At 37.7% G+C, this 27,352-nt stretch overlaps 1 protein-coding gene across 2 annotated transcripts in view; it reads right to left on the bottom strand.

Annotated features, from left to right (window-relative positions):
• Positions 1 to 2,137: 2,137 nt before the first annotated feature.
• The window catches only part of LOC125242591 (protein GDAP2 homolog), a 131,962-nt gene continuing 106,747 nt past the window's right edge, over positions 2,138 to 27,352 (bottom strand). For both annotated transcript variants that reach the window (XM_048151378.1, XM_048151377.1), the window contains exons 8-12: positions 9,803 to 9,956; positions 7,479 to 7,618; positions 6,076 to 6,130; positions 5,408 to 5,551; positions 2,138 to 4,377 (exon numbers count right to left, since the gene is read on the bottom strand). In XM_048151378.1, the coding sequence (XP_048007335.1) occupies positions 4,333 to 4,377; positions 5,408 to 5,551; positions 6,076 to 6,130; positions 7,479 to 7,618; positions 9,803 to 9,956 (538 nt within the window). In that variant the 3' untranslated portion in view covers positions 2,138 to 4,332. The remainder of the gene's footprint in view (positions 4,378 to 5,407; positions 5,552 to 6,075; positions 6,131 to 7,478; positions 7,619 to 9,802; positions 9,957 to 27,352) is intronic.

The raw sequence follows: 27,352 nt of genomic DNA, 5'->3' as shown, positions 1-27,352 counted from the left end.
GTGGATGTGTCCCGATCGTCAGACATATTTTGGACAGTTGCCGTCTAGCCAAGATTTTTACAAATATCTAAGCCCTGGGGGGCGATTTTTGAATCTCGCATCCCAAAAATCTGCCCGCTGGGCTTTACAAAATATGCATGTTGACATATTATTGAACATTTCGATTGCTCCCATGTATTCAGCAGCGATTAAATTACCAAGCCGAGCGTCTTTTGTCTTAGAATATTAAAAATCGAAAGTTGTATAAAAACATGTTACCCACTCTATGATATAGGTCCCAATCCCAATGGAGTATATTTGTATGTATGGAAATAAGTCTTGATTTTTGGCATACGATTCAAAAGGAATAAACAATGTAATGTTTCGAACCTATATCAATCCAATTTTATTTAAGGAGTATACGTCGAGAATTTTCAAACTTCAAAAACTTCTCTATATTTCTGTCGGTCGGGACACATACCACCATTCCGCCATTACTATATTTCAACCTCTATAAAACACATCATAATATTGCATCAACTCACACTATCTCTCTCTCTCTCACTCTCTCTCGCACACGCAACAGACTACAGGTGGCACATAGAGTGGTAGGGCTGGCTATTCAATAGTTCGCCCGCAAATATACTTTTAAGGCTTTTACAGACGTTACAATAAATCGCATCCGATTTTAAGATAACCGCATGAGATGATCGGTCACGTTTATAAAAGCCATTTACGGTACTAAAAATAGTAAAAAATACTTTAATAAAGTGCAATTGTAAACAAAACATATCACTAGATGGCGTTACAATGCCACAGTATATTAAAAGTCTAGTATTTTCTTATTTACTGGATGAGGTATTACTATTTTTCTGTTCGACTGAATCGGAAAGTAGCCACTTCGTTTGAAGCAGCAAGGCGAAATTTGACATTTCCGCACGGAAAATAGAAAAATATATGGATATTTCAAAGCGCCATCTAGTATTACTATTAGAATTATTCCCAAATATGTAGATCTTTATTTGACTTAGGCCTATTGTAACAAAGTACACACAGTTCAGAGATATATAAATTTGCGAGCATACTATTGTTTAAAATCACACGCTAGGCAGCGCCACTAACTTCACATGGTGTCAGTGCTATAAACGTTATAAATTGTTGGTGCTATTCCATAAATACAAAAATATCGTTCATCTAAGACCAGATATATGAAATCTCACTGAATTTACAATTTCACCGGCGAGGAGGCAGTGGTAATATACTTGGCATATTCTACACATTGATTAGTAGACAGTCAACCAAATCTTGGCACTAAAGGAAGGCGGCAAATTTGAAAAATGTATGTCTCATCGGCAATAGGGCATGACGACTACGAAAGACAAAAAAAAACTAATTAGTACGTCAGTTAGATTATAAAAGAATTTAAGACACGTATTTTTCACTTTTTGAAATTAAAAAAAATACAAAGATATAGAACATCAAAGTTGAGTTTCGCGTGACGTCACGCCTAAGTACAATTTTACTTAGAAGTGACGTCACGAAACTTCGGAACTTTGATGCTCTATATCTTTGTATTTTTTCATTAATTAGAAAAAAAGAAAAATATATGTTCAGTATTTTTAGACAATCTAACTGACGGACTAAACAGAATGCCATTTTTTATGTAGTCGTCATCCCTATTGTTTTCATAAACCTTGACTTTGGCGGAATCATCTACGAAATAACTCTTAAAAATTAATTGAAAATGTAGGAAGCGAAAGGTTTGAATCTCATTTAAATTTGAATTTCGCGCCATTTATTAGTACCAAGATTTGGTTGACCGTCTATTTTAGATTTTAGTCTGTGTTTCCACTAGACATAACCTAGCGCTTTTCTAGCGGAAACTCAGTCTTAAAGGACTATCAGCTGTGTTTAGAAATTAATTGTAACACTGCTTGATGCCCTAAATTAGTACCTTAATATGGTCCGACAAGGACACGTGCTAATCTAAACTTTATGTTTAACGGCATAAGATTGTTTTCCCCAAATAACGTCTTCCTACTGTGGGAGTTTATTACAAATTTTAGTCTATGATTATGTGTATCTAATATTTTGTAACAAATGTGCCATTTTCAATCAGAAAGGTACAGTCACCGGCATAAATAAGTGATGATTTCTGTACCTTGTCACATTAACATCTTGTTGGAAATATCATACGAAGTTGTCAAATGATTAAAAGCGACAAGGTACAGAAGTCATCACTTATTTATGCCGATGACTGTACTTACTGTCGGTAGGTAACATGGCGTTATTTCCATAATATCTTCAACGTGAAATCGATTCTACCGACAATGTAGTACCTACATGTCGTGCGTCGTGCATCATCGTATTTTCTCGGAAACGTTCGTATTCGTCATGCTAGTTCGGGCAACGTTAGTACTTCTTGTACTGAGACTGACTGAAATAGCACACTTCCGTGAGTTACCGTGACAATACAAAGGAAAACATTTTGCACTTACATCTGTACCTTTTGATTGAAAAAGTCACAAATATCGGCGATGAACTCTGTTAAACGTCAACAGCGTATTTACATACAATTTTAGCACTAATTTATATTCTGGTACCTAATCTACATAATGTAAAAATAAAATCTCATAAGCAAAAAATATTAAGCACCTTTCAACATAACACGTAGGAGTAGTGAACAAAAAAAAGATTTCTGTGAGTTGACATTGTTTTTTTTTCGAAAAATGAGGGTAGGTTAACTACTCCTACTGGTTTTAATTGCATCATTAGGTACGAGATTACTACGTAAAGCTTAGCTAATAACATATAAAATCTATTTACGGTAAAAATAAACTATTTGCTAACCATACCCTGTCGCAGGATCGAATAACTATGGGACAGATTTTTCAAGTTATGAAAAAAGTAGGCCTTTTCTGACGAAATATCATAAAAAAAGTATTACAGTGTTCAGATTCTTTTTGTCTTGAAAATGCAGTGTTGGAAAAAAGGGCATAGTGCCAAAAAACTATAATGCCTTGTACAGACGTAGATTATAGCTACAAACCTCAGTAGGTACAGGCCCTACAAGAATATTATCACCAGCAATCATATTAAAGTAAAATAATTATAAAATGCATATCTAATACTAAGATTATAGATTACAAGATATAGTGTTAACAAACGACTTCAGTGAAATATTTAAATAATTGAATTATTTACAGATTTCACTAAAAATCTTAAGAGATACAAAACACGGGCCAGATTTCAAAGTTAATTCTGATTTGGGAAATCAGTCTATTATCAAATCAAAATTAGAATTTGGAATCTCTTGCCACCATCGACATAAAATAAATTTCTTACTTATCTTCATTCATTTAATTTATAAAACACAGCAACGAATTGTTTCTTACAAAAGAGAATATAATGTCGATGGTTGTCATCTTATCTTTGCAGTTAAGAAACCATAGTCAAAAGTCAGTCAGTCAGACGGTACAGATTTTAGATCAGTATATCTATGGTCTCAAAAATCGGTCAGAAAGGAGACATTTCTTCTGGCAGACATGGCAATCATAGGCATTTGCGAATTCCGTCATTTGGCATAGCTTTAGAGATGTGTAATATAAAGTTTGACATAACGAGAACGCTAGAGACAACAATATTTCTCTCTCTTTTTAGAACTTTATTATTTAAAAATTTAGTTCTCTCTCGATATTTATACATTTTGCGACTATTTTAATCATTTTATCTAGGCAGTGACGATATCAACTACGAAGTGTTTTTAAAAACTATGTATTCAGCGACAAAGTCTTATTGCTTGTCCCAATTTATCGTTTACCGTAAGGAAGAGATTTGCTTGCATGTTTATATGAATAATATGCGTCCTTATGGAAGCGACAAATGTGGGTTTATTTACGTGAAACAGTACCTAATAGGTATATCGATTTTAGCTGTTAAAACTATGTTAAGGTATTCCTTCACATAATAGGGTTGTTGACAAATTTATGAGCGGAAAAAGGGAATTTTAAGAATAAAATTAGTTTTAAGATAAAAGTACCAGTGCTCGACACACTAATGTCAAATAGCGACATCCTTCTGTCACATTTATTGACAATGACAAGATTTACTCTACAAGTGGCATCTACTGGTACACTGTCGAGCACTGCTACTTTTACCTTATTAAAACATGAATCTGCTATGCTGGGAATAACAAGATTTTCTGAAATTGGGCCTTATGTTGTGATACAAGAAGGTATACTAGTAAAAGGAGCCTGTGGACGACGGAAGGTTGTTGTACTATGTGTAGTGAACTGCGAAGATTAGCGACGCGGCGGCCCGACTTGATAGAACGTAGCGTACGTTACGTGAAGTTTACGTGCTGTTCGTGTCTGGTTGGAAGTAGTGTAGACCATTTATCTGAAATATAAACAAGGCCAAATTAATTTATTACGTTATATGTATAAAATGTTAAGTACTTAAAAAGAATGCGAAAACTGTTTTGTAGAAAACTAAACTTATATACGTAAAAATACTTGTTCCTAGATCTTAGTTCGGTAATCAAAAATTGTCCGGCTAGATGCCAAATAACAAAAGAAATAGCAGTTATCAGACGGTCCACTATCTTCACTCAAAGATGTGAAACACTACGTCATATTGACCACGTCGTCTCTAGACTTTTTGCTTTATTACCATGTTGCTTCTTAGAAAATTTCGCGTGCTTTACTATCTCAAGAAATGATCTATGATCAAGAAATGAACAGCTGCAAACCCTACTTTAGAGAACATAATATTCTAACTCTTCCTTCTATTTATATTCTAGAAATGTGCAAATTCGTTAGGAACTACCCCGGACTATATACTAAACGGGAAGATGTAACAAAAAACCGTTCTATGCGTTACAAAAACAGACTTTTCAGCGTCAAAATTGAAGATGTTTTCAACTAGTCCCTTTGTCATGTCAATAAAAATATATAATAAATTGCCAGACAAAATAAAAGAGGAAACTACTGAAACAGCGTTTCTCCGCAAACTGAAAAATTTACTAATTAGCAAATGTTATTATACTTTAAATGAATATTTAAATGATGAATTTAGCGATATTTAGAAATATTATAGCAATGTACAAATTTATACTTAAGTCTAATTATAAGTGCCTTTCTCACTATATCTTGCTGCGCCCAACAGGGTACATAATGCGATCTGTATAAATATTATATGCCAACTGTGTAACCATTATGTGCAATAAATGATTGAGTATTGAGTATTGTATTGAGTATCTTCGCTCAAAGATGCCAGCGGGTCGAGCTTTCTCCGAGGGTCGGATTAGAACGCTCGGTTGGATTTGACTGCGGGCGCGGGTCGGATTGGAACGCTCGGCGACCACATTTGGCTAAGGGGTATGGAGAGCAGTCTACAGATTCAAGAATGTAATATAAATATAACTCACCGTCATGTCGTACTCGGTGATGAAGGCGGGCACCTCGAGCTGGTCGCGCGCCATGACGGAGTACAGGAACTCCACGCCGGGCAGGTTGTGCACCTTGGCCTTGATGGCCGGCGCCATAAACGTCGTGAACCACCACGTCATCATCTGTACAAAAAAAAAGATTAGTGGATATTGGGAAACGAACCTAAGAGTCCGTCAACTCTAAGCAGACATTATTGCAAATGGATCTCGGTGAACGATTTTCTCTTTGGCTAAGGAGCTGCTGCTCAACTTCTTAGCGCTGAATAATCTTAAGTTCATTCTGAGCTTATTTTGGATGTGATAGAATAGAAAGTATCAGATTCAAAAGAGTCCACAGTGTGACTCAAATAAGTCTGTATACAAACACAAATTGCATTTCGTCTTCAGGATCAGATATTTTCTTTTTTGTCTTGTTGATGTATTGGGTATGATCTACATACTTGAATGAAACCTTTAACTTTAATATAACAAACTAAAACGCGCAGTAAAACAAACACAATGATAGAACTGACAAGTCTGTTCGTGAATATACTCATAACAGTCATAACAAAGAATCCTCGCTCTCCCCTCGATGCCCGAACGCAACCTTTTGTATTTAAATGTCAGGGCAAAGCGATGGGTGTGCTAACAATACAGTAGGTACTAACCTTCGTCCAGAATGTGGGATGCACAATATAAAACGCTTTCAGATTCTTCTTATATCTGAAAAAGACAATGAAATCATTAGGTACCTAACTAAACTTAAGGACATTATGTTGTGTTATCTGTCGAAACGACTGTGTCGTAATATTATACGTGGGTCTAACATTCTACAGATGAATGGATTTATTGCAAGTTGCAAATCCTTGCAATCCAATCACTGACCATGTAAATTTAAGAGTTGGTTCTTTCTTTTAGAACTCCAGGACTTCAATATAATGATGCGTTATGCATTTGTTATCACGGTGTAAACCTTATCCGAGAGCCACGAAAAGAACTCTAGAGCGTCAGTGTGATAATAGTATTTTATGCAACTGGTGGTTAAAAGAGGTCAAAAAAGGTGAGTGGCGTAGGTAACAATTTGAGGCGAAGTCGCAAATTGTTAATAAAGACGCCACGAGCATTTTTTGACTCTGTTTTACACCGTTGCATACATTACTTTTTATACGACCAAGCACTTACTTTGAAAGAAAATTATAAATTCAACAAATACCTACTTTCAGTCATCTTAGTTATCTAGTGGACCGCCTACCATTTTGAAAATGCAGTTTGAGTGCAAACATGAAAATAAAACTGTCTATGGTATGGTTCTCTGAAGCCTGGCCACTAAGACGAATCGAGCCGCGTCGAATCGAGTTCTCATACATTTGAATGCGATTCGACGCGTCGCCAATGAACGCAGCAGAAAACGAACGAGACTCGACTCTGCGAATGCCAGGCTTTATCTGACATTTTAAGGTTGGCAACAATGTATTTCATACAATATTTTAATTTTCTATGATGAAGTGATTGGTTTGTTAAGTTGGTAGCAATGTTTTACAGAACTTTAACAGCTATAACGTGCTACTGCTACAAAATGTTTTCAGGGTATAGACTAGATAGACTTGTCCTGACATCTTTTATGTAGGGTTTTAAAGTTCTATGCACGACCTTATAACTCACGAATAACAGTACGGGAGTAGAAAAATATCATAATATAATGGTGGTCGGAGTTCGTGCACTCTCATGACACTAGCGAGCGTGCGTTCCGTCACCGTGGCCGATACGTTAGTATAGATTTAGAGGCAGTTGCATCAACCCCAGATAAAAGCCACCTCAACGTCATGCAGCAGAAGTCTATGGAAATTGCCATACAATTTTTTTTGTGAACAGTTGAACACTAAATTTAGAATAGAAAGAAATAATAGTAATCGTTTATTCGTGGGTAACATTACAAATAGGTATTACGATATGGTCCCGCCTCAGCATAATGCTAACCATACAGTCAGCGCTGATCTTCCGGCTGAAATTCGGCAAAAGGACGGTTTGATGCAACCGACCTTTAGTATTTAGACTAGATGTAGAAACTTACTTGTAAGGCAGCACGGTGTAGACCTCCTTCAGCCAGGAGAAGGGCGGGTGGTTGCCGGAGGAGGCGAGGGTGTGGAAGTAGGCGATCACGTAGTCGCCGCGGACGATTGGGTCCAACAATTTGATCAGGTACAATAGTGCCTGGAAGAAGAGACAATTTATGTTTAACTCATGCAGACTCAGACATTTATTGGTAAAAGTAATACAGTTTTACAAGGCAGCTTCGACATGCATGTTATTGACAGTGACAAAAAACATGATTTTTCGTCGACCTATTTAACATAAACTTCCACGTTTATGTGTCTACAGGACGATATGGGGATAGGGTTCGACGAACACAAATATAGGTCTCCCGAGTCGGTCCATGACCGCTCTAGTTCCTACAGCTACCGAATTTTCCAAATCCTCAATTCTCAACGGGATCACGAATATATCCAGTTTCGGAAGATTTATTTATTATTATTATTATTTGTAAAGCAGGCAGGCAGTTGTAGTAACTGATAAAGCCTGTATCCAGTTGTCGGTAGAGGTTTCAGGTGTTATGTGGAATTAGCACTGTGCTTGTCTAACTTATTCTTGAATTCGTTTACACTTTGGGCCGATATTACATCCTCCGGGAGCTGATTCCAAGCTTTTACCACTCTATTACTAAAGAAATGTCCATGAGGATTGTTGTATGACCTGCGAGAGACCAGTTTATACTGACGACCTCTCAGACGGGTGTTGTTATTACGTTCTAGCATTTTATGAAAATCTTTGAGGTCATAATGTTGGGTTAGTATTTTGTATGTCTCGATCAGGTCTCCACGCTCTCTACGCTCCTTCAGGCTTGTAAGCTTTAGGAACTCCAATCTTTCCTCATAGGACATTTTTTTAAGTTTCTTCGGTATTTTGGTGAAGCTGCGTTGAACCTTCTCCAACAAATCGATGTCCTTGATAAAATAAGGGCTCCACACTTGAAACGCGTATTCCAATATAGGCCTAACATAGGTTTTGTGAATTTTGAGCATCATATCTGGCGTCAGATTCCCGAAAGCTTTTCTTATGAGGTAGATGAGACTCTTTGCTCTCTTAACGATCGATGTTATGTGTTCTTCCCATTTTAGATCCTCTGTGATTTTGACGCCCAGATCGGTTTGTGTCTTGACAGCTTTTAGGGGAGCATTGTCTAAATTATAAACATATCGAGGGTTATTTTTGCCTATGTGCAGGACAGTACATTTTGAAATGTTAAGGTTTATGAGCCATCTTTTTGACCAGTTCCATACTTTGTTCAGGTCGTCTTGTAGCAAATCAAAGTCAAGCAATGGGTTGGCGAATAGTTTAGTGTCATCTGCAAAAGTACTGATGCTGCAGTTTAAGCAGTGAGGCAAGTCAAAAGTGTATATAATGTACAGAACAGGGCCCAACACTGAACCTTGTGGAACTCCGCTGTGAATATCTCGTTGCAATGACATCGAATTACCCACTCTCACTTTGAGTGTTCTATGACGCAGAAACGCCTCAATCCACTTTAATAGCTTCCCTCTAATGCCCAGGTGCTCCAGCTTAAAAAGAAGTCTTGTTGTGGGGACTTTATCGAAAGCTTTTTCATAATCTAAGTAGATTACGTTGGTAGGCTCCCTTACATTGAAACTATTTGTCCATGAGGAAAGGCAGGATAGCAAATTGGACACAGTCGAGCGGTGGGGGCAGAAGCCATGTTGTTGGTCACCTATAATAGTGTGCTGGGTAAGGAATCCTCTAATGTGTTTCACTATTAATTTTTCCATGACCTTGCAAACTACACTGGTTAGGCTTATTGGTCGATAATTTGCTGGCTCCAACTTGCTTCCTTTCTTGAAAATCGGGGTCACGTTAGCGGTTTTCCATTGCTCCGGCAAGATACCAGTGTTATACGATAGCTGCATCATTATTGATAATGGACTAGAAACTGCGTCACATTTCTGCAAAAGTATGACAGGGACGATTTAGCATGGATTTACTGCGCCAAAAATCCCAATCCCAATGAAAACAATTGATCGACACCGCTGTGATACAGAGTATACAGACAGATGCCGGACACCTAACTTAGAACAGTTAGAACGTTAATTCTTTTAAGGGATTACGAGTACATCGTTTCAGTGGGAGATCTATAGGTTTTGCTTACTTTGTCAAGGTCTATATCTCCGATATTGAACAATTTTCCGATGGACACGACAACTGTTATCTGGTCGCTCAAACCGGTCTACGCCACTCTGGTCCATGCCGATGCTGGACACCTAACTTAGCTCCTCGACTCTCAACGGGACTAACTCTAGTTTCAGTGACCTAGGTTGTACTTACTTTGTCAAGGTCGATATCGCCGATGGGGAACCATTTTCCGATGAACACGACGACGGGCCTGCCGAGCCGGTCAACGCCGCTCTGGTACAGACAGCCGATGCCGGACACTTCACTCAAGTCCTCGGCCTTTGCTCGTCGGAGTAACCGCTCGTATCTGGTGGCAACGAGAGAAGACATTTAGTTATGTTATCGGTTATAAATATATATTTTTTGAGCGAAGGTGAGCTCGAGCTAAAATTTACTGCGAAAATATTTTTTGTCCTTGTGCTGGTACCGTACTGGTGTTAATAACCGGGCATCCGAAGAAGAACACATCCCTATGTACGATACGACTATAATTAGCACAGATTAATAATAAGTTACCTATGGCGTAGGGATGTGACGACCCCATCGCCCACTGGTTTTACCAGTGCAATCAGTCAACGCAGGGCAGCTTGTGGCGAGCTGTTGGGGAACAGCGACCCCACGTACCCGAGTGCTCCTGGGGAGTTCTGTTACCCGTAAGGCAGGAGGGTGGTACAGGACTCTCTTGCCTTGGCTGGCCGTCCAGAGTGGAGTCGTTAGGGCTACATGCCTACAGGGGTGGAAGTGAAAATTTGCGTAAGACGCGAGTTGGTACAGTGGCTTAACGGCCACTGGGCAGAAAGCGGTGTACACCTCTCGACATCCTTGAGTTCTCACACCGGTGTTGCCCTTGAGCCATCTTGGATGTCGCTTTTTGTGGGGGCCCATCTTGTGGGGACGAGTCACCGTCTGCCAGAAATAAAATTGGATAACGTTTTATTAGGCAAGCGTCCGGTTTTTTATCCCATAGCCCAGTATTTAGTCCATCGCTTTCATCCAATAGCCCAGTTCATTTTAGATTCCATTAACTCTCAAATAGTCCTTACACCCTGGCGGGTGTTGCCTCTGCGTGTGTCCCATGATACGGGCAAGGGCAACATCCGCTCGGTGTACCCCTTACATTTCATTAAAGTGTCAAAAGGGCCTCTACGCGTTGGCTTCGGCCCCGCGCACGCCTCCCAAAGGTCCGGAACACCATTGTTCCGTGATGGGAAAGTTACCTACTCTATTAGTCAAAAATGGCTAAATTGATACTAGGTATAAACGTGCACACTGTACGAAATTTAGTTAAGTAGTTGGTAATGGACTTCTTTTAGGTTATTGTTTTGTTGGTGCCCCAAAGATTGTTCATCCTATTAACCGTTTTGACTTTCCTCATAAAAACCAACACAGACATAAGATTAAACTACCTACTTAAACTTTCGAAAAAGGTGATGGATGTTGGAGGAAAACTTTCGTCATTCTGTCATTTATCAACTTGTGACACCAGCGACAGGAAAATCTCGGCTTGAGAATAATCTTAACACATTTAAAAAATAATGGATAGGTAACTAAAATTAGCTCGGCAATGAAAAATCACGGTAATCTTGAAGCAAACAAGAAAAATACCAAATAAACGGCTCAGTTTCAAAAAGGAGCTTATGTTAGTTACTTTCAAAAGGTTTTGACCTAGCTCTTATTCTTGCAACACCAAAGTCTTCTTTGAAATAACATACTGGTTTTGAATGGTGTCTGTTAAGCCCTTACGACACGCAGCGTCGTTGTGTGCAGTGTAAATAGTTTAAAACGTTATAACGATGTCATTATTTTTTCCTCCTAAAGCAATTTTGGTTTTTTCCCTACAGCAATAGAGTGTATATCCGTGTACAGACGGGGATAAATAGATAATGAACGGTTACGGACGAGAACGCAAGGCCTCAGCTGTTTAATTTCATAAATTAGGTACAGGAATAAACAATTAACATGAATATGGATATTTTAACCTGTTTAAGATGTTGGTCAAAGTATTTGCGTCAAAATTTTTCTTAAGTAACATAAATATTTTCTACATTGTTAATAATTTTTGTTCGGACATCTCGTCCAAGTAGGGTAAAAAGAAAATCTAGGTATACGAGAGTGTGCCGATGCTGTGACAAAACTTCTATCTTCCATCGTAGTCAAAATGGTTAGTAGTCAAATGAAAATTTTATGTTTACTACTTACCATACTACACGAAGTTTACCATATAGAGGTAAATATATTAAAACAAATAGCCCTAAGTTACACGCAATCTTGACAGGTTCCCATAAGTGTCAACATTAAATGTCGCTGCGGTCATGCACGTATGATGGACGTAGCCATTAGATCGTTATTGATTGTATCTACCATATTTAAGTATTAAGTCGCTACAGAAATGTCACTTCCCGGAAAGGTCGCATGCCGTAACTACCAATAACTACATGATTTATCGCTCGATAGGTATAATGTCAGCATAAAAGCAGGTAGAAGTTTCAGAACTATCTGCAGGAGTGTTTATTCCAACGAAATATATCGTGATTGTTTGGGCTGAATAAAGTGTGTTGCAATCTACGGAGGGTCATTCACCGCAAACGATTAATTGATAGATTTAATGTGTATAATGTATAAGTCACGAGGTAGGGTTCATACAGACGAAGATTGTAACCCAACTGCAACTAAACTTTTATATCTAGGTAGGTGAGACAAATTGTCAACAACTTTGCTTGTTAAAAGTTGACGTCCTACGTCTGACAACTCACGTACGTACGCGCTCATTTTGAAATTAGAACATTATGGTTTGTCTATAAATGCCCTAAACTTTATGTCTTCTTACCTTAGCAATAGAACACAAACAGTAGTTGTTAACAAAACTCGCTCTAGCGGGACTGTTGTCCAATTAGGAGTGCCACAAGGCTCAATTTTAGGTCCATTCCTGTTTTTGGTTTATATAAATGATTTGCCATGTATAGTAAAAAACTTTTGTGAAATAGTACTTTTTGCTGATGATACATCACTGCTTTTTAATGTTGACCGAAAATCTACGGATTACAATGTAATTAATAGCACGTTAGCTGATGTACTGCAGTGGTTTACTGTCAACAATTTACTTCTTAATTCTAAGAAAACCAAATGTATTCGATTCTCTCTGCCGAATGTTAAACCAATCGATACAAAAATACTTTTGAATGATGAATGCTTAGAGATGGTAGATACAACACTGTTCCTTGGCTTAACATTGGACAAAAATCTACAATGGAGTCCTCATATAAGGAAACTAGCAAGCAAATTAAGTTCAGCCGCATACGCCGTTAGGAGAATCAGGCAACTGACTAATGTTGAGACAGCTCGCCTAGTGTATCATAGTTATTTTCACAGTGTAATGTCATACGGTATTCTGGTTTGGGGCAAAGCAGCTGACATACAGACTATCTTTGTATTACAAAAGAGAGCCATTCGTTCTATTTACAACTTAGGAACACGTGAATCAGTAAGAGAACTCTTCAAAGAAATTAATATCTTAACTGTAGCTTCCCAATACATTTATGATAGTATAATTTATGTTGTTAAGAATTTAGACTGTTTCACTAAGAATTCTGATATCCATAATTATAACACTAGAAACAAAAATAAGCTTGCCATAAAGAAGTTTCGTGTCCGTAAAGTACAGAAGTCATTTGTTGGGCAATGCATTCATTTTTATAATAAGTTAACTGACACTGCTTTGAGATTACCCCTCCCAGCTCTTAAGAACTACTTAAAAAAATCATTGATGTTAAAGGCTTATTACAGAGTCGAGGACTATTTGACAGACAAACATGCATGGCCCGAACCAGAAACTACAAAAAACGAATAGCAATTAAAATAATTGTATTATGTATAGAGGACACAGTTCAGATAAGAAAGCACATCAAATATTTTATATTTTATGTTGTGTAGGTAAATTACATATTTAATGATATTGAGATTCATATTATCTTTTCTTCTGTGACAACTTGATATGTTTTCTCTGAAGAAGAACGACGTATTATTAAGCAATAATATAATTTATTGAAATTAATTGCCATAGAGTACCTCGTCTGTTCATATTCTTTGATGAATACTTTTGCATGTTAAATTGTATCTTGTTATTTAATGCATGTTAGTTATAAGATGTAATGTTTTGAAAAGAAGTTGCCCGCCGAGTTTCTTGCCGGTCCCATAGTGGATACCCCCCTCCCAACTGAGGGGGGACTGAAATCTTCTCGAGGCTGAGGCGTAGGGTTAGAGCCGGCGTAGCTTTATTTGACGTTCATATGCGCATTGTAATATGCCTACTTGAAAAATAAATATTTCATTTTCATTTCATTTTCATTTTCATTTCATTTCAATATTTCATTTTCATTTTCATTTTCATTTCATTTTCATAAAGATTAGTATACATTTTCTTCAGCTATCAAACTTTACATCTCTTCTAAAATTGATTCTTCGTTGTATAGGTGTGCCCAGTCCATTTTGAGACCATGTTAGTTCAGTATACCAATTTAACACTTTATCAATTTTGATATGAGAAGAGACGTTTCTGACACAAAGTCAGTACAAGTGATGTGATTCGGAAGAAAATTTCCCTTCAATCTTCCCTACAGAGAATTTTCTACTAGTCCTACCTAATAAATGTAATATAAAAGAATTCTTCGATTTAACATTCAAGTTCATACGATGACTTCATAGGAAGATGTACCTACACGTGCTATACAATATACAACCCCTAATATTCTTCAGTTTAATATTTAGGGCAAGGTCTCTTCGGCCCATCGACATTACGACAAGGCCTGAATTGTTTATCAGCTCCTGATTAATCGACTCCTTCACCAAATATTTGTACGACACGTAACGATGTGCGTAAGGAAACTCATACATTTTTGAAATGCCCGTCAAAGTTCATAGTTCATATATAGTCCTTCTATATAAGGACTTCTATCGACGATTATTGGATAAATGTTAATAAAATCGACAGTTGTCTTTACTTAGAACAGCCTACAGTATTTTTTTCAAGTAGGACGCCTTAGGGCTTGAAGATAATGTAGTCATCTAAATGATCAGCTTAACATTTCTACATACACATTTGTATGTCCTGTGATATTTCAGATAAGACAAGTCAAGCGATAAGAAAGGGTAATTTCACCAGCATCCCATTAATGCCTCTTCTCGAGAAATTAAACTCGTTGCCACGGTCGAGATTCGTGTCAATGTCTTATCGATCATTATGAACACGTCGTGAACCTAGTTCACAGGTTTTCCCTTGTCCACGTAAACACGAGAATTGTAGACTGTTAGACCAATTCGCAATGGAAAGTTTATTAATCTGGCAGCTGTGTGTGTGGAATTGAGTGTTTGTCGGTTGAGTGCATGATGTATAAATTCTAACAGCATAGGTATTAAATCAGTTAGCGTTTTCAACATTTATTTTGCGAACCGCCAAGGAGTGGAATGCCCTGAACACAGACTCAGGTGTTTTGCATGAGTACAATCCAGGTCTCTTTAAAGCAAGAGTAAATAAATATCTCATAGGTAGGCGTGCTCCACCGTACCACCGTGCTTACCATCAGGTGTGATCGTGGTCAAAAGTCTACTATACATATTCATATAAAAAAAAATCAAATTTGACGCCTTTTCAATTCAGAAATATTGATTAAATACTGAATTTCAAAAATGTGTTAGCTATACGAGTATATGTACGTTTCAGGTCAACGCAATCCTTCATAAGTTGGGTGAAATTGGTAGTGCTTTCTTGACAGCCGTAATAAATAAATGTATCTCCTTGTTACTATACGTGATGTGAACGCACCTCAGTGGAAAACGTGACGATCACTTTTATTAATTTCCCAAACGTGACAAATAGTACTTGTACCTACTACCAGTCGTTAATACTTAGTTTATCAGAAATGTTAGTTTGCCCTGTCGGCAGGTGTGTGAATGGACTTCATTCACCTTTATCGACCTTTAGCGGATCACGAATCAAAAATATAAAGTATCGTGGAAAGTCACCGCCATTGATCGGTTCCTTTATCAAACTTTAACGCTTAAGAAGGTAAATTAAAAAGCATTCTATTTCAGTCGGAATGACGGTTATTTCTGTCTTCGGAACGTACTTAAATAGAGTAATGAGGTCGAGAGTGGTGACGTAGGTGCTGGCTGTGGAAAACTTAGAACGCGAGGCGGAGTCGGGAAAATGCCTTTATGGTCGGAGCTGGCGGAAACAACACAATGCACGACGGTTTCTTCTTCGGAATATTTTTTGCAATTTGAGTGCAAAGTTAGTATGTTGATGTCATTTAATTTGTTTATGTTGCCGATTGTACTCGTATGTACTATCAGATGCAAAAGTGGATGGCGAATTTATCAATGAATTCATTCATAATTTCTCCATGCACTTTTGCAGCTGATAGTACCTATACTCCACTTAACGGATTATTCTCAGGTTTTCATCAATTTCTACGCATTTAAAAATACTATAGTTGTGTGCCGAATTCATGGTTCAATTAAGACCATGGAACCAAACCATACACGGATATTTGATAATGATAAGTATTAGCGTGGTAAATAATTTCATTTTATAAGTCTACAACCATTTTCGGTCTTATTAACTGTCTAGATTTGGCTGGACACACTTTTTAGGCAGTCGAGGGCACACGCCCATTTACTTGCTTTGACCGAGTCAGTTTCTTTATACAAAACATGGTATACTGGTTAAAACCTAGCCTTCCTACATCCAACATCTAGCACAATTACCAAACAAGACTACAATGTCAGGCACATTACGCGATCATTACACAATAGTGCCATATTTGCGAGGCGGGTGCCAAACCGCGTGTAAATATAGCCGTCCGTTCAACTGAGCAACAAGTGTTAACTTGCCAACTCATTCAAACGGTTATCAATGGACAATGTTCCAATTCAGTTCATGTTATGCATGAGGACAATAATATGTAGGTAATGTCCTATTGAACCGCTGTTCCGACATAATCCTTTGTCAGGTTTTAAAAGTGGGTGCTGAATGCTGAATCAATTGAGTTTTGAGCTTCCGGATTCTGGCGCTACTGAGACCACGTACTAAGACACATAGGTAAGCAAGTTATTCGCTTGAGCGCTATTCTGATAAAAGTAAAGAAGTGGGAATTCATATTCATTTACAATGGTTCTCGTGTAATGCTAATGATTTTAGACCTGGAATACCTGGATAGTAAATAATTATACAACGCAAACTGACGACTGATGAGGTATGATTTGCAATCATATGTGACTTGTTTTATACCATATTAGGCATGTCAGGATCTTAGCAAGTGGGAATTAGCCTACTCCTCCGTAAAACAGGTGTGACTGAACGTAAATGAAACCTGAATTTACTAAACGCTGAACAAAACATCTCTAATCCAAACTACAACATTTGTTAGCAGTTCTCGAGGCTGGACTGGTGAAACCGCGCTGAAACTGCTGAAAGTAGACATGTAAAACATTGATTAAATATTGAGTTTCTCTGGAAGCTAAACAGTCTGGCAAATAACAAAGTACGCACATCCGGTTCATTCATCCCGTTCTTATTTATATTGCCTCTTCTTTGTGTATAAAAATATTCTGATTTGGTTCATGGCCATGGTTTATGTTGGTTTACTGCAGTTCTTTTAAATGATAACAGTAACATACACATTTTTTAGTCAAATATTATGTTACTCTGACTTTGAACACGACTTTTAACATAAATTGTATAAGAAAAATACAGGAACCAGGGGCCTATTGCATAACAATTTACAACTTGTATTACAAGCGGAACTCTCTTTCTTATAAAATGAATTGGAGGGGGACTACCGCTTGTAATATGAGTTGTAAATTGTTATGCAATAGGCCCCAGATGTTGTTCCACATTTGCTCAGTCTGTTACAGACTTTAGCAGTCTTTATGCACTTTATAATCAGGCACATTCGCAACGTAAACAAGCATCTTTCGGAATATTAATAACCCCATACGAGGTTACAGTCTGTTGTATTTAAATATCCAAAGTAGCGGAAGCAGTACAGACGCGATAAGTACCAATGAATTTTCTAACAAATTGCGACTAATTAGAACACAAACGAAGGTAAAGTTTAAAATAGACTAGGCTTGTGTCGTTCACGAACTATGAACTGTTAGGAATAAAATACCATCAATGACTGAAATGAACTGAATCTTTCCGTGCTCTGTGAATCGATCTTTGCTCATTTAGTTCAGTATAGGATCGGCGAGCGCGAGCGGTTTGGATCAAGAAAGAGTGTGTGACGGCGCCGACCGGGAGCGAGGTATTTAGCAAAGCGACGCAAAAACGTCAAGTTTTCATATTAAGCTTCGGTTACTTACAACCTTTCGGCCCGGAATTGTTATTGTCTGTGGAATATTCGTATCATTTTGACACTAGTCGGTCCCATTCGTTCTGATCTTTCCTACTGACTGAGCTAAATGAGCAAAGACCTAAAAGAGCGAACTAGTTCGTGGGAGCGATATAACGAGATCGGAGCGCTTCGATCAACGAACGAAACGGCACAAGCCTAAAATAGACACGAGTGCCAAACACTTATTCACACGTGTATCGTACCTACCTACGGCGTTAAAAGTACGCACATAACCCAATTAAGTTCATAAGAATCTTTTAATTTAACACGAAGGTAAAGTGCTTATTTTCGCATTAGTGCGATAAAAGTACCTACTAGTAGGTACCTACAAAATACTACTGAAAGTAGGGCATGTTGACAGCTTTTCGGTAAACGTGATCAAGACACAGATCATTATAACTCCATATTACAGAGATGGAGACATAACGTCGCGTCGTAAGTAATCGTCGTAAACGGTGTTGAATGTAGGAGTCATCTTTATGAATCAACTTTTTTTAATTTTACTTGTATTATTTTTCGGAGCAAAGAATTCTGTAATATCTATAAGTGGAAACTGTTTTGGCTTATGAGTTAACTATGTTTGTTTACCTTAATGTATTATTATGTGCTGTATTTTTTTTTTGTTTTTTTAATTATTTTGTGCAAGTCTCACCCAAGGTAGACATTTTCCACTTTTAAATTTATTCTAAGCCTATGTGCTGTATGTTTCCCAAATAAATAAAATAAAAATTCTGCGTAGGCATCTATAGCACTACCAAAGACTGGAGTAATTTTCAGACGTCCTATTGTACTGGCAACATACGTTTTTCCTTGAACTTTTTCATTCAGTTTCAAAACCAATCCCGACTGCGCCAAAACAAAAGAACATCTGTTTATGTTTTCCTATCGAGCTTCGAATACGGGCGCCATATTTAAAACATGTGACGCCACAAAACAAAAGCAATCTATTCAGGTTTTCATTCGAGAATAGATCGTTGGTTCAAACAATAAGGTTGAGTTGGACGTAGCAATAAATTAGCATCGTAGGTCCGGCGGCGGCGCCCTTCCTGTGACGTCAGAAGCCCGAGTGCCCACTTAGGAAGCGACTGGTCTGTACTACGTCTAATATACAGGGTGGAAAAATCGAATGCCACATGGATGGCAACTACCTTAAATATTGTAAATAGCACATTTTGTGTCAGGGAGACTTTCCTTTGTTTTTAAAAATAATAAATTCTGCATTTAAGGATTTATGAAAAATCGCTTGCCTCAGTCGGGACTCGAACCGGTCAAATGTGACAAAAAATAACGTGCCAAATTTTCATGGCCTTCCGTTATTCTGATTGTATTTGTTATTTAGAGAAAAATGAACCTTATCAGTAACCCTTTCAATTTGCATCATAAAATACGGCACGTTATTTTTTGTCACATTTGACCGGTTCGAGTCCCGACTGAGGCAAGCGATTTTTCATAAATCCTTAAATTCAGAATTTATTGTTTTCAAAAACAAAGGAAAGTCTCCCTTACACAAAATGTGCTATTTACAATATTTAAGGTAGTTGCCATCCATGTGGCATTCGATTTTTCCACCCTGTATACATATTGTAATGTTGTAATGTATGTAGCATCGGGTTTACTGCCGATCATAAACACATTAGGGACGTATTTGGCTAATCTATATAAGCAAGCGCTCTGTAAGAATCTGATACATAAAAGGGAAACTACAAAGCTGGAACCAGTGTTGCCGATAAGAAGTATTATTTCCTGATTTTAACCATCACAATATTCGAAGGGGAAACGAAGAGAAAAAGATGATGTCGTGGACTAAGTTTTTTATACTATTTGTACCTTTTACTTACACTTGCACCAACAAAAATGGAGGGTTAACCCGATTTTATGTGGAATTTGACAGAAGACAGCACAATAACCCTGATTTAAGCGGTTGGTGCAAGTGGGCCTTAGGGGTTTATGTTACTTCTGTGTGTCTAAACTTGCACCTTGCAGTTGTCATTAAATTCTAGTCACGTAGTCGTTCTTTTACTCTCCAACTACCCCTTTTGTCCACACTTCTCCGACAGTTGGGAACCCGTGGTCTGTTTAGTACATTCTTTCTAGCAAAGGAGAGTCTGTGTTGTCTACGAACACTTGAAACGTAAATAGGGCGCCAAGGGCCCTCAGAGCGGCCTCACTGGAGTATCACGGTGTCGCGCTAGGTCTTGATTGGCAAAGAACTTCTATAAAAGTACCGTTCGGATTCACACTACCTACACTACAATAAAGTACAAGTAAAGCTACAAAAATACACAGCTTTCAAAGTGTCTGATGTATGTTGCAGAGTGATCGCAGGTGAGCCAAAATGCTGACAGACTGTTGGCCGCTTTAGGATGTAAGCGCTTGGCATCCGTTGGCTCGTTGGGTGGACGACATTCGGAAAATTGCAGGATACTTTTGGATGAGGACTGGGATCAGTGTTGTGAACAAAGACAGGCATAGGCCTCTCCCACCTCATATCGCTCACTGCTGAGCGTATATCAGCGTAAAAATTGGCTAATGTCTATATAATTTTGACAGATGTACCTATGTAGCAATTCGGCACGAGAAGTCAGTTTTCGTGTCAAATAAGAATCTTGTAGGTACTACTACAACATGAAACCGGTTATATTTATAAAATACCTAGTGTTTTACTAGTTCATTATGAGTTTATGGTCAGCATTGACCCAGTGCTGGGTAATATGGAGCGACATATCCAGCCGCGTGTCCAGTCGCGTACGTCACCCCATCACTCAGTCGGCGGCTCAAATTACTACATAAACACTAGGCTATTTCTAGATTTAATAGGTTAGGACTTAGGTAATAGGGAGGACTAAGTAAAGTCATGGATTTGGTTTAGTAAGTATTCTCTGTAAGAACACTGAAGCCCCGACAAGCGCGACTAATACTTCAGGTATTTACGTACCTACGCTAAATTGCTTCTTCAACCACGATAAGTTTGCAGAGATTTTCCCAGAACAATCTCATTCTATATTAAAGTCACATGTCGTAGCACTTGGTAGGTTTAGGTAATATGTAACAAATTTTAGCGTTGTCGAACTCTAGGTTTGTGACTCGTTCACGGTTCGAAATTGTGACTTGTATCATGATTTCAAGATAGACATTTTAAGATATTTAATGTAATGGAATATTTATTCTTACTACAATGATCTCTTAGATTAGAACATGATAAAATTCTCATTACCCCAGTTTTGTCGTTGTCTCGCCCAACACCCTTGCCCTCTAAAGGTTAAACCTGAGTCAGACAAAAACTCCTCAAGACACCGGCCACTTACATAGGTAAATATAGATGAATATAGATTCATAACAAGATCTCAGTTTAGTCAGGTTATACGTGATAATGGCTGTTTCATTGTTATTGTTGGCTGGCGCGTGAGAACTGCGCTGCGGACGTAATAAATTAAAACAAATTTATCCCTTTTCAGGCTCAAACAAAGGAAAGTGTATGAAAACTTTGCTGACAGTGCGGGTTTCATTGAGTTTTAACTTTGTACCTATTAAGATACATTTAGATTTAGACCAATTAGATACAAAGTTTAACCTTGTCAGAGAATAGTAGACCCCCTTGCATACAAATTTGTATGCAGGGGGTGTACATTTCTCTGCTGCTGACTGTACCTAGTTATTGTCATGGTTCAAGAAGATTTAACCTGAAGAAAACTACAAACTAATGACTAACGAACAAACTCGAATAACTGAATCTGAATGATATGCGACCTACATTTAAACTAAACCTTATTTTGTAATCCCCGACGCAAAAACGACGGGGTGTTATAAGTTTGACGAGTCTGTCTGTCCGTCTGACGTCTGTCTGTCTGTCTGTTTGTCTGTCTCTGTGTGTGTCTGTCTGTGGCATAGTAGGCCGGATGAACCGATTTAGATTTAGTCTTTTTTGTCTGAAAGCTGAGTTAGTCCGGAGCGTTCTTAGCCATGTTTCATGAAAATCGGACAACTATGTCGCAGTCGGGAGTTTTTTAAAATTTTAGTTTTTATTACTTATTCTATTTTGTAAACCACTTCATTATGTACAACACATGTTAGTAATGTTTATGGCTACAGTGACCTGATGATGTGATATGTGGTGATAGTTAAGAAAGTATTAGGTTCAAACTTCAAAGACATATTTGCCTTATTATAAACATAAAAGTGACAAGTGTAAAGATAAAGTAATCTAGCTCATAATAAATAATAGTTTCACAACCTGACCCATAAAATATCAATATTTCACGAATTTTTAATGTCTCATCAAAGACAATTTCAGAACACAGTGTTGCCAATCTTATGACGCCACAAACATTCTAAATAGGTTAACTGGCATAATAATGAATGGGCCCACGTCGAAAATTAAAAATAGAACTAGAAAACGGCACAAGGTTAGGAGTGTTCTATATTTGAAATCGTAATCGGCATTTGCAATATTCGTTTGATATTTCAGGATATTCCGGATGGCTTCCTGCGCCAATGACGCACATGGTTTAAAAAACACGGATATTAATAAGATTACAAAGTAATAAAGTACCAGCGTCTACGATGGCCCCTCGTCATTTTTAATTTATACTTGTTTATGGTACTAACGAACGTGCACCCACAATTTAAGTTCATTCATAGTATGAAATTTTGATAGTGGGTGAGCGTAAGAGCCGGACCATTATCGGCGCCTGTACCGTATCTTATGTGTGGCTTTATGTGACACGGTTATCAATGGCATGATTTTGTAAAAAAACTACTATATTTAATTAAACGATTTGCGATAACGGAACGAAAAGGATACGAAAAAAAAAATTAAAAATTCGTGACTTTAACGAGGCACGCTGTTTATTTTCCTTAACCGAACAAAAAAAAGTACGACACACAACAAGAACTAAATACACTTCCCGTGGATATGTCAAATACATAATTAGGTTAGGAGGAACAGCTTCTCAGCAAACACAGGTCACAAGAGCTGGCACGAATAAAAAATGAAAAATATTTTTTTAAGTAGGCGTATTACAATGCGCATATGAACGTCAAATAATGAAACGAATGAGTGAATGAAAATATGCATGTGGTCTTGACAGTTACGACTTTATATAAATATAGGTTCATACATCAGTTTTATTAATTCCATTCGTGCCAGTTTTCGTAAAACGATCTGTACTTGCATGATTCCAAAGTTATATTTTATGTTACGATCGGAATTCTTCGACATTGCTCCCATTGCAATCGCCGTGGCCATCAAACTTTTATGCCATATATCAGTTTTACGCGCGCAATAAAATATCAAGTGCGCGGGTGTTACAGAAAATGCAACTTTGCAATAGAACATGATGGTACCTAAGATTATTCGCCACGATGCGAATGTTCACCGAAGCGATGGAAAAGAAAAGAGAAAACGTGTTAAAGTACATATAAAGATGTCTTCGAGAAGTAAAGAGACTATGTTCATTTACCATATAAGTACATATACTTAAGTGTTGTAGCAGTTTCTTATTAACGAGTATCATCTTGGCTCCCTTTTGTGAAAAGAAGGTACATTATTTACTTAGGTACTGATACTGATTAGATGATGAATTCCTGATGCATTAATGCAACAAAGGCTAAACTTGTGCATTAATAATCAACAGTATTAGATCATGTAGGTACCAACTTAGATAGGCAGTAGGTGCCTATGTTTTGGATTCCAATAATAAGGGACCGAGTGGGTTCTTAAAATAAACGGCGAACGCGTTTGGAATTCTAAAGCAATCTATAAAACGGAACTGCGGCGTAAAAAAGATTAAGGGGTTTTAAACATTTAATTGAATTTTTGTCTCTCGTTATATCTTATCCTTTAAATTTCTATTTAGTTTTAAACTGATTTGAAAACTTTTAACATGTAAAAGTATATAATATAAGTGATCATTAATTATACTTACATGAAAATTTAAGGACTAACTGTATCGATCAAAGGGTCTTAGGAACACGATATCAGTTTATCTTACCGTGCTCTATAATTTTGTAGTATTATCTTCAAATACTTACCATTTATCTGGAATTCCGTCCTTTCTTTACGCCATGTTAGGTACAATTTTCTGGGGGAAAATTTCTGCTAGTGTAAGGAGAGTTGTTGTGCACAACTTTTTCAGGGCCATCAGATTACTCAATTTCTCGAAACTACGCCAGGAATACATAATCGCTAATTTTTAGGTCAGATGAGGGCTCGATATTGCGTTTCAAGCAATACGAAATGCGACGAAAACATGCTGGAACATTCTGAGAAGCAAGGAGCGGAGTCTAATTGTTGAGATTTCGCGGTGCCTGGCCTTGGACGGGTTTGAATTATAAACGACTTCGAAGTCTAGACTAGGGTCTGCTTTGCATAACTTTTTCTCGACTCTTTTAATCTTTATTTATTTGGAGCCTGTGCTTAGCAGAAAATGTTTCTCCGTTCAGACATCTACCATTACAATTACATTGTGACTTTGAGATCCTTCGATAATGGTGCAGTCAGATCCATCATCATTCACGTCGTAGTTTCATTTAGAGCTAAGACAAAATACTACCCAAGCTACTAGACAAAAGGGTCCTAGGGGGTGGAGTTATGGGAGTCAAATTCTGATGTTAACTATTTTATTCTGGACCATTTTGAGAAGCATTACAATATTTAAGTTATTTAACGTTGTCAGACTGCGCTGCTGTTAGGTCGGATATTGAATTCACTTTTCTAGGCAAATTCGAAAAATGGTTTGGAACTGGTGCAATGTCTGGTGAAGGAAGTAATACTCACTTTTCCTCAGCAGTCTCCTCAACTGGCACCTGCGGCGCCAGCGTGTTCAGATCAGGCAGCTCCACTGCCATAGTGTCCATAGCCATGATCACTGTTCACTGACACTGTCTATTGTATGGAAAGTCATTCACTTGGCCAAGTGCTGGCTGGAGAAATCACATCCGTTGATTGGGTTAAAAGCGTTGATGTCACAAGTAAAGTAAGATGAGATATTCCTTTCTATTCTACTGAGGAAGGGGGTGAGCGAAGATCAGCACGGGAAGCATGGTCGCGCGATAGACGATAAAATATCAGGCCGTCCCTATCGCACACTAATAGTGCGATAGGGATATCGCACTTCCTAATAGTGCGATAGGGACGGCCTGCTATTTTATCGTCTGTCGCGCGACCATGCTTCCCGTGCAGAAAAATCCGGAAATCAACCATTGGTTGTATTCCAGCAGTTGTAGATTATAACCAATGACATTAGTTCGTTCCTTTGCATATCTCCTCTCATCGTCACCTCAGTGGAAAGGCAGGCGCAAACATTCGTTCTTAAACTTTTCTCTGTAGTTAGTTCTTTGTGGCGTAACGTATTGTAATTATAGCTTGACGTCGAGAACGGGATCAAAAGAGTAAGTTTTGCTGTTTTTGTATTTGATATATAGTGTATAGATTTCTAAATGTTTAATGTCAACTTGTCTATTTCTTAAAAGTTGTTTACTCTCAAAGGATAATCGGTTAGATGAAGAAGAGTACTTAAATTAAAGGACATATTTGTAAATACAGCCAGTATTGCAATGATCAAAGCGGAACGCAAGGCACGCGATCAAATCGCAACGCGGAAGCACAATCCCACAGCAATAGCAAACTGGAGCCGAAATGTAAATGTTTACACGAACGCTCCAGGATTGTTTACATTGTACAAGTCTAGGAAGTTTACGTTGGTCATAAATAGTGACCCTCGAATGTTTTAATTTGCACGCAAGTGGGCGTTTATACTTGTGTGGGTTATGGTCGGGAAAACCCTTTGGTTGGGGTTTTTAGGATAATTGCGAAAAGCATTTTAAATTTTAGTGCTCATAAAAACATAATTTCTTACTTTACGTCGACTATAATGTACGAGTAATAAACAAATAATTTAATTACGAAAGAAGCAGTTTACCACCTTTTTATTGCGAGACTTGACGTAAACTATTATATGATAAGAAATCCTCTGTTTTAATATTACTGCTAGCAGAAAAACTACATAGGTTTTTATTACTATATATATCTCTTAAATATAAAACACTCGTAGCCTGTTGCCGTCTCGCTATGGACCTGAAGTATTCTATTTGATTGGAACCTCAAGTTTATGAAATAAAAGGAAGACGATAAAGTGAATTTACCCAGCGGCGGAATAATACGAAATTCGATAAAACAAAAAGGATTACTTACGACACCGCGACGTGACTTGAGTTAGCAACTTGCAACGTGTATGCAATTTATTTCAATTCAACCACTCTAAATTATATAACCTATAATTATATACACTCGAGAGAATTGAAATCATTTATTATGTTGAAATGCAATATTCATGGCATGTTCAGATTTTTCAAGTGGAGATAGTTGAAGGGATGGCTACTTATTGTCTCTTTCTAACCCCCCAGTTCCCTAAAATGGGGGGTAGAAGTTTGTATGAAGCATTCCGCTATTTTCGAATTTAACGCGAGCGATGCCGCGGGCAATAGGTAGTTATATTTTATTCCAAGGATGCACTAGCGTGACATTGATTTAGTTTAGAGTGTAATAAAGTTTTCCATGCGACGAATCGCAAACTGTTTGTGGAGCTCTATGTGAATTGTTTTATGGAAATCCAAACCTTAAAATATATGCGTTCCAAACATATATTACGGCAATATAAAGGTGAACTGAGTTCAGAAGTACGGGTTAGAATATTGAGGGGTTCAGCGACTTTAGAAAGATGGAGGGGCATATTGAAGATTGGAAAGGCACGGGTAGCCGAGCGTAGGTGAATGAAATGTGAGAGATGATGGAATAAGAAATCTAGTTGCACGTTTTTTATGTTAGAGTATTAAGCTAGGAACATACTACGCGGACGTCCGTCGTAAATCGACCGCGGACGGGAATCTGGACAATGGAAATACACATAACCGTGCAAACTATCGGTCGACGGACGTGGACGTGGCCTTGTATGTTCCTAGCTTTATAGTGCGTATCTTTAGGTATTTAAATAAATAAATGTAAACCAAATCTACCCTCAAAAGGCTCCTTGAGGGTTAAAACAGGTCAAATATTGTAACTACCCGAAAATATACAATTAATCTGTTTACGTTCTTTTAAGTACCTAAAAGGACAGAGTATAGTCAAAATAGGCACGACGAAATGAAAATTATTACATTTGAAACAGGTGCTACTATAAAAATAAATATAATAAAAAACTTGACAATGACATTGAGTCAGCTCAATTACGCATGTCATTGAATTTTCGCGTGGTTCCCGTGTCGGGTAGCTATTATTATGTAGTTTAGTATATATTATACGATTAATACGTAT

The sequence above is a fragment of the Leguminivora glycinivorella genome, chromosome 3 (genome assembly GCF_023078275.1).
Source record: "Leguminivora glycinivorella isolate SPB_JAAS2020 chromosome 3, LegGlyc_1.1, whole genome shotgun sequence".
In the NCBI taxonomy this organism is placed as follows: Eukaryota; Metazoa; Arthropoda; class Insecta; order Lepidoptera; family Tortricidae; genus Leguminivora; species Leguminivora glycinivorella.
The sequence above is the reverse complement of the archived record's forward strand: the minus strand, read 5'-3'. Positions and strand labels throughout refer to the sequence as shown.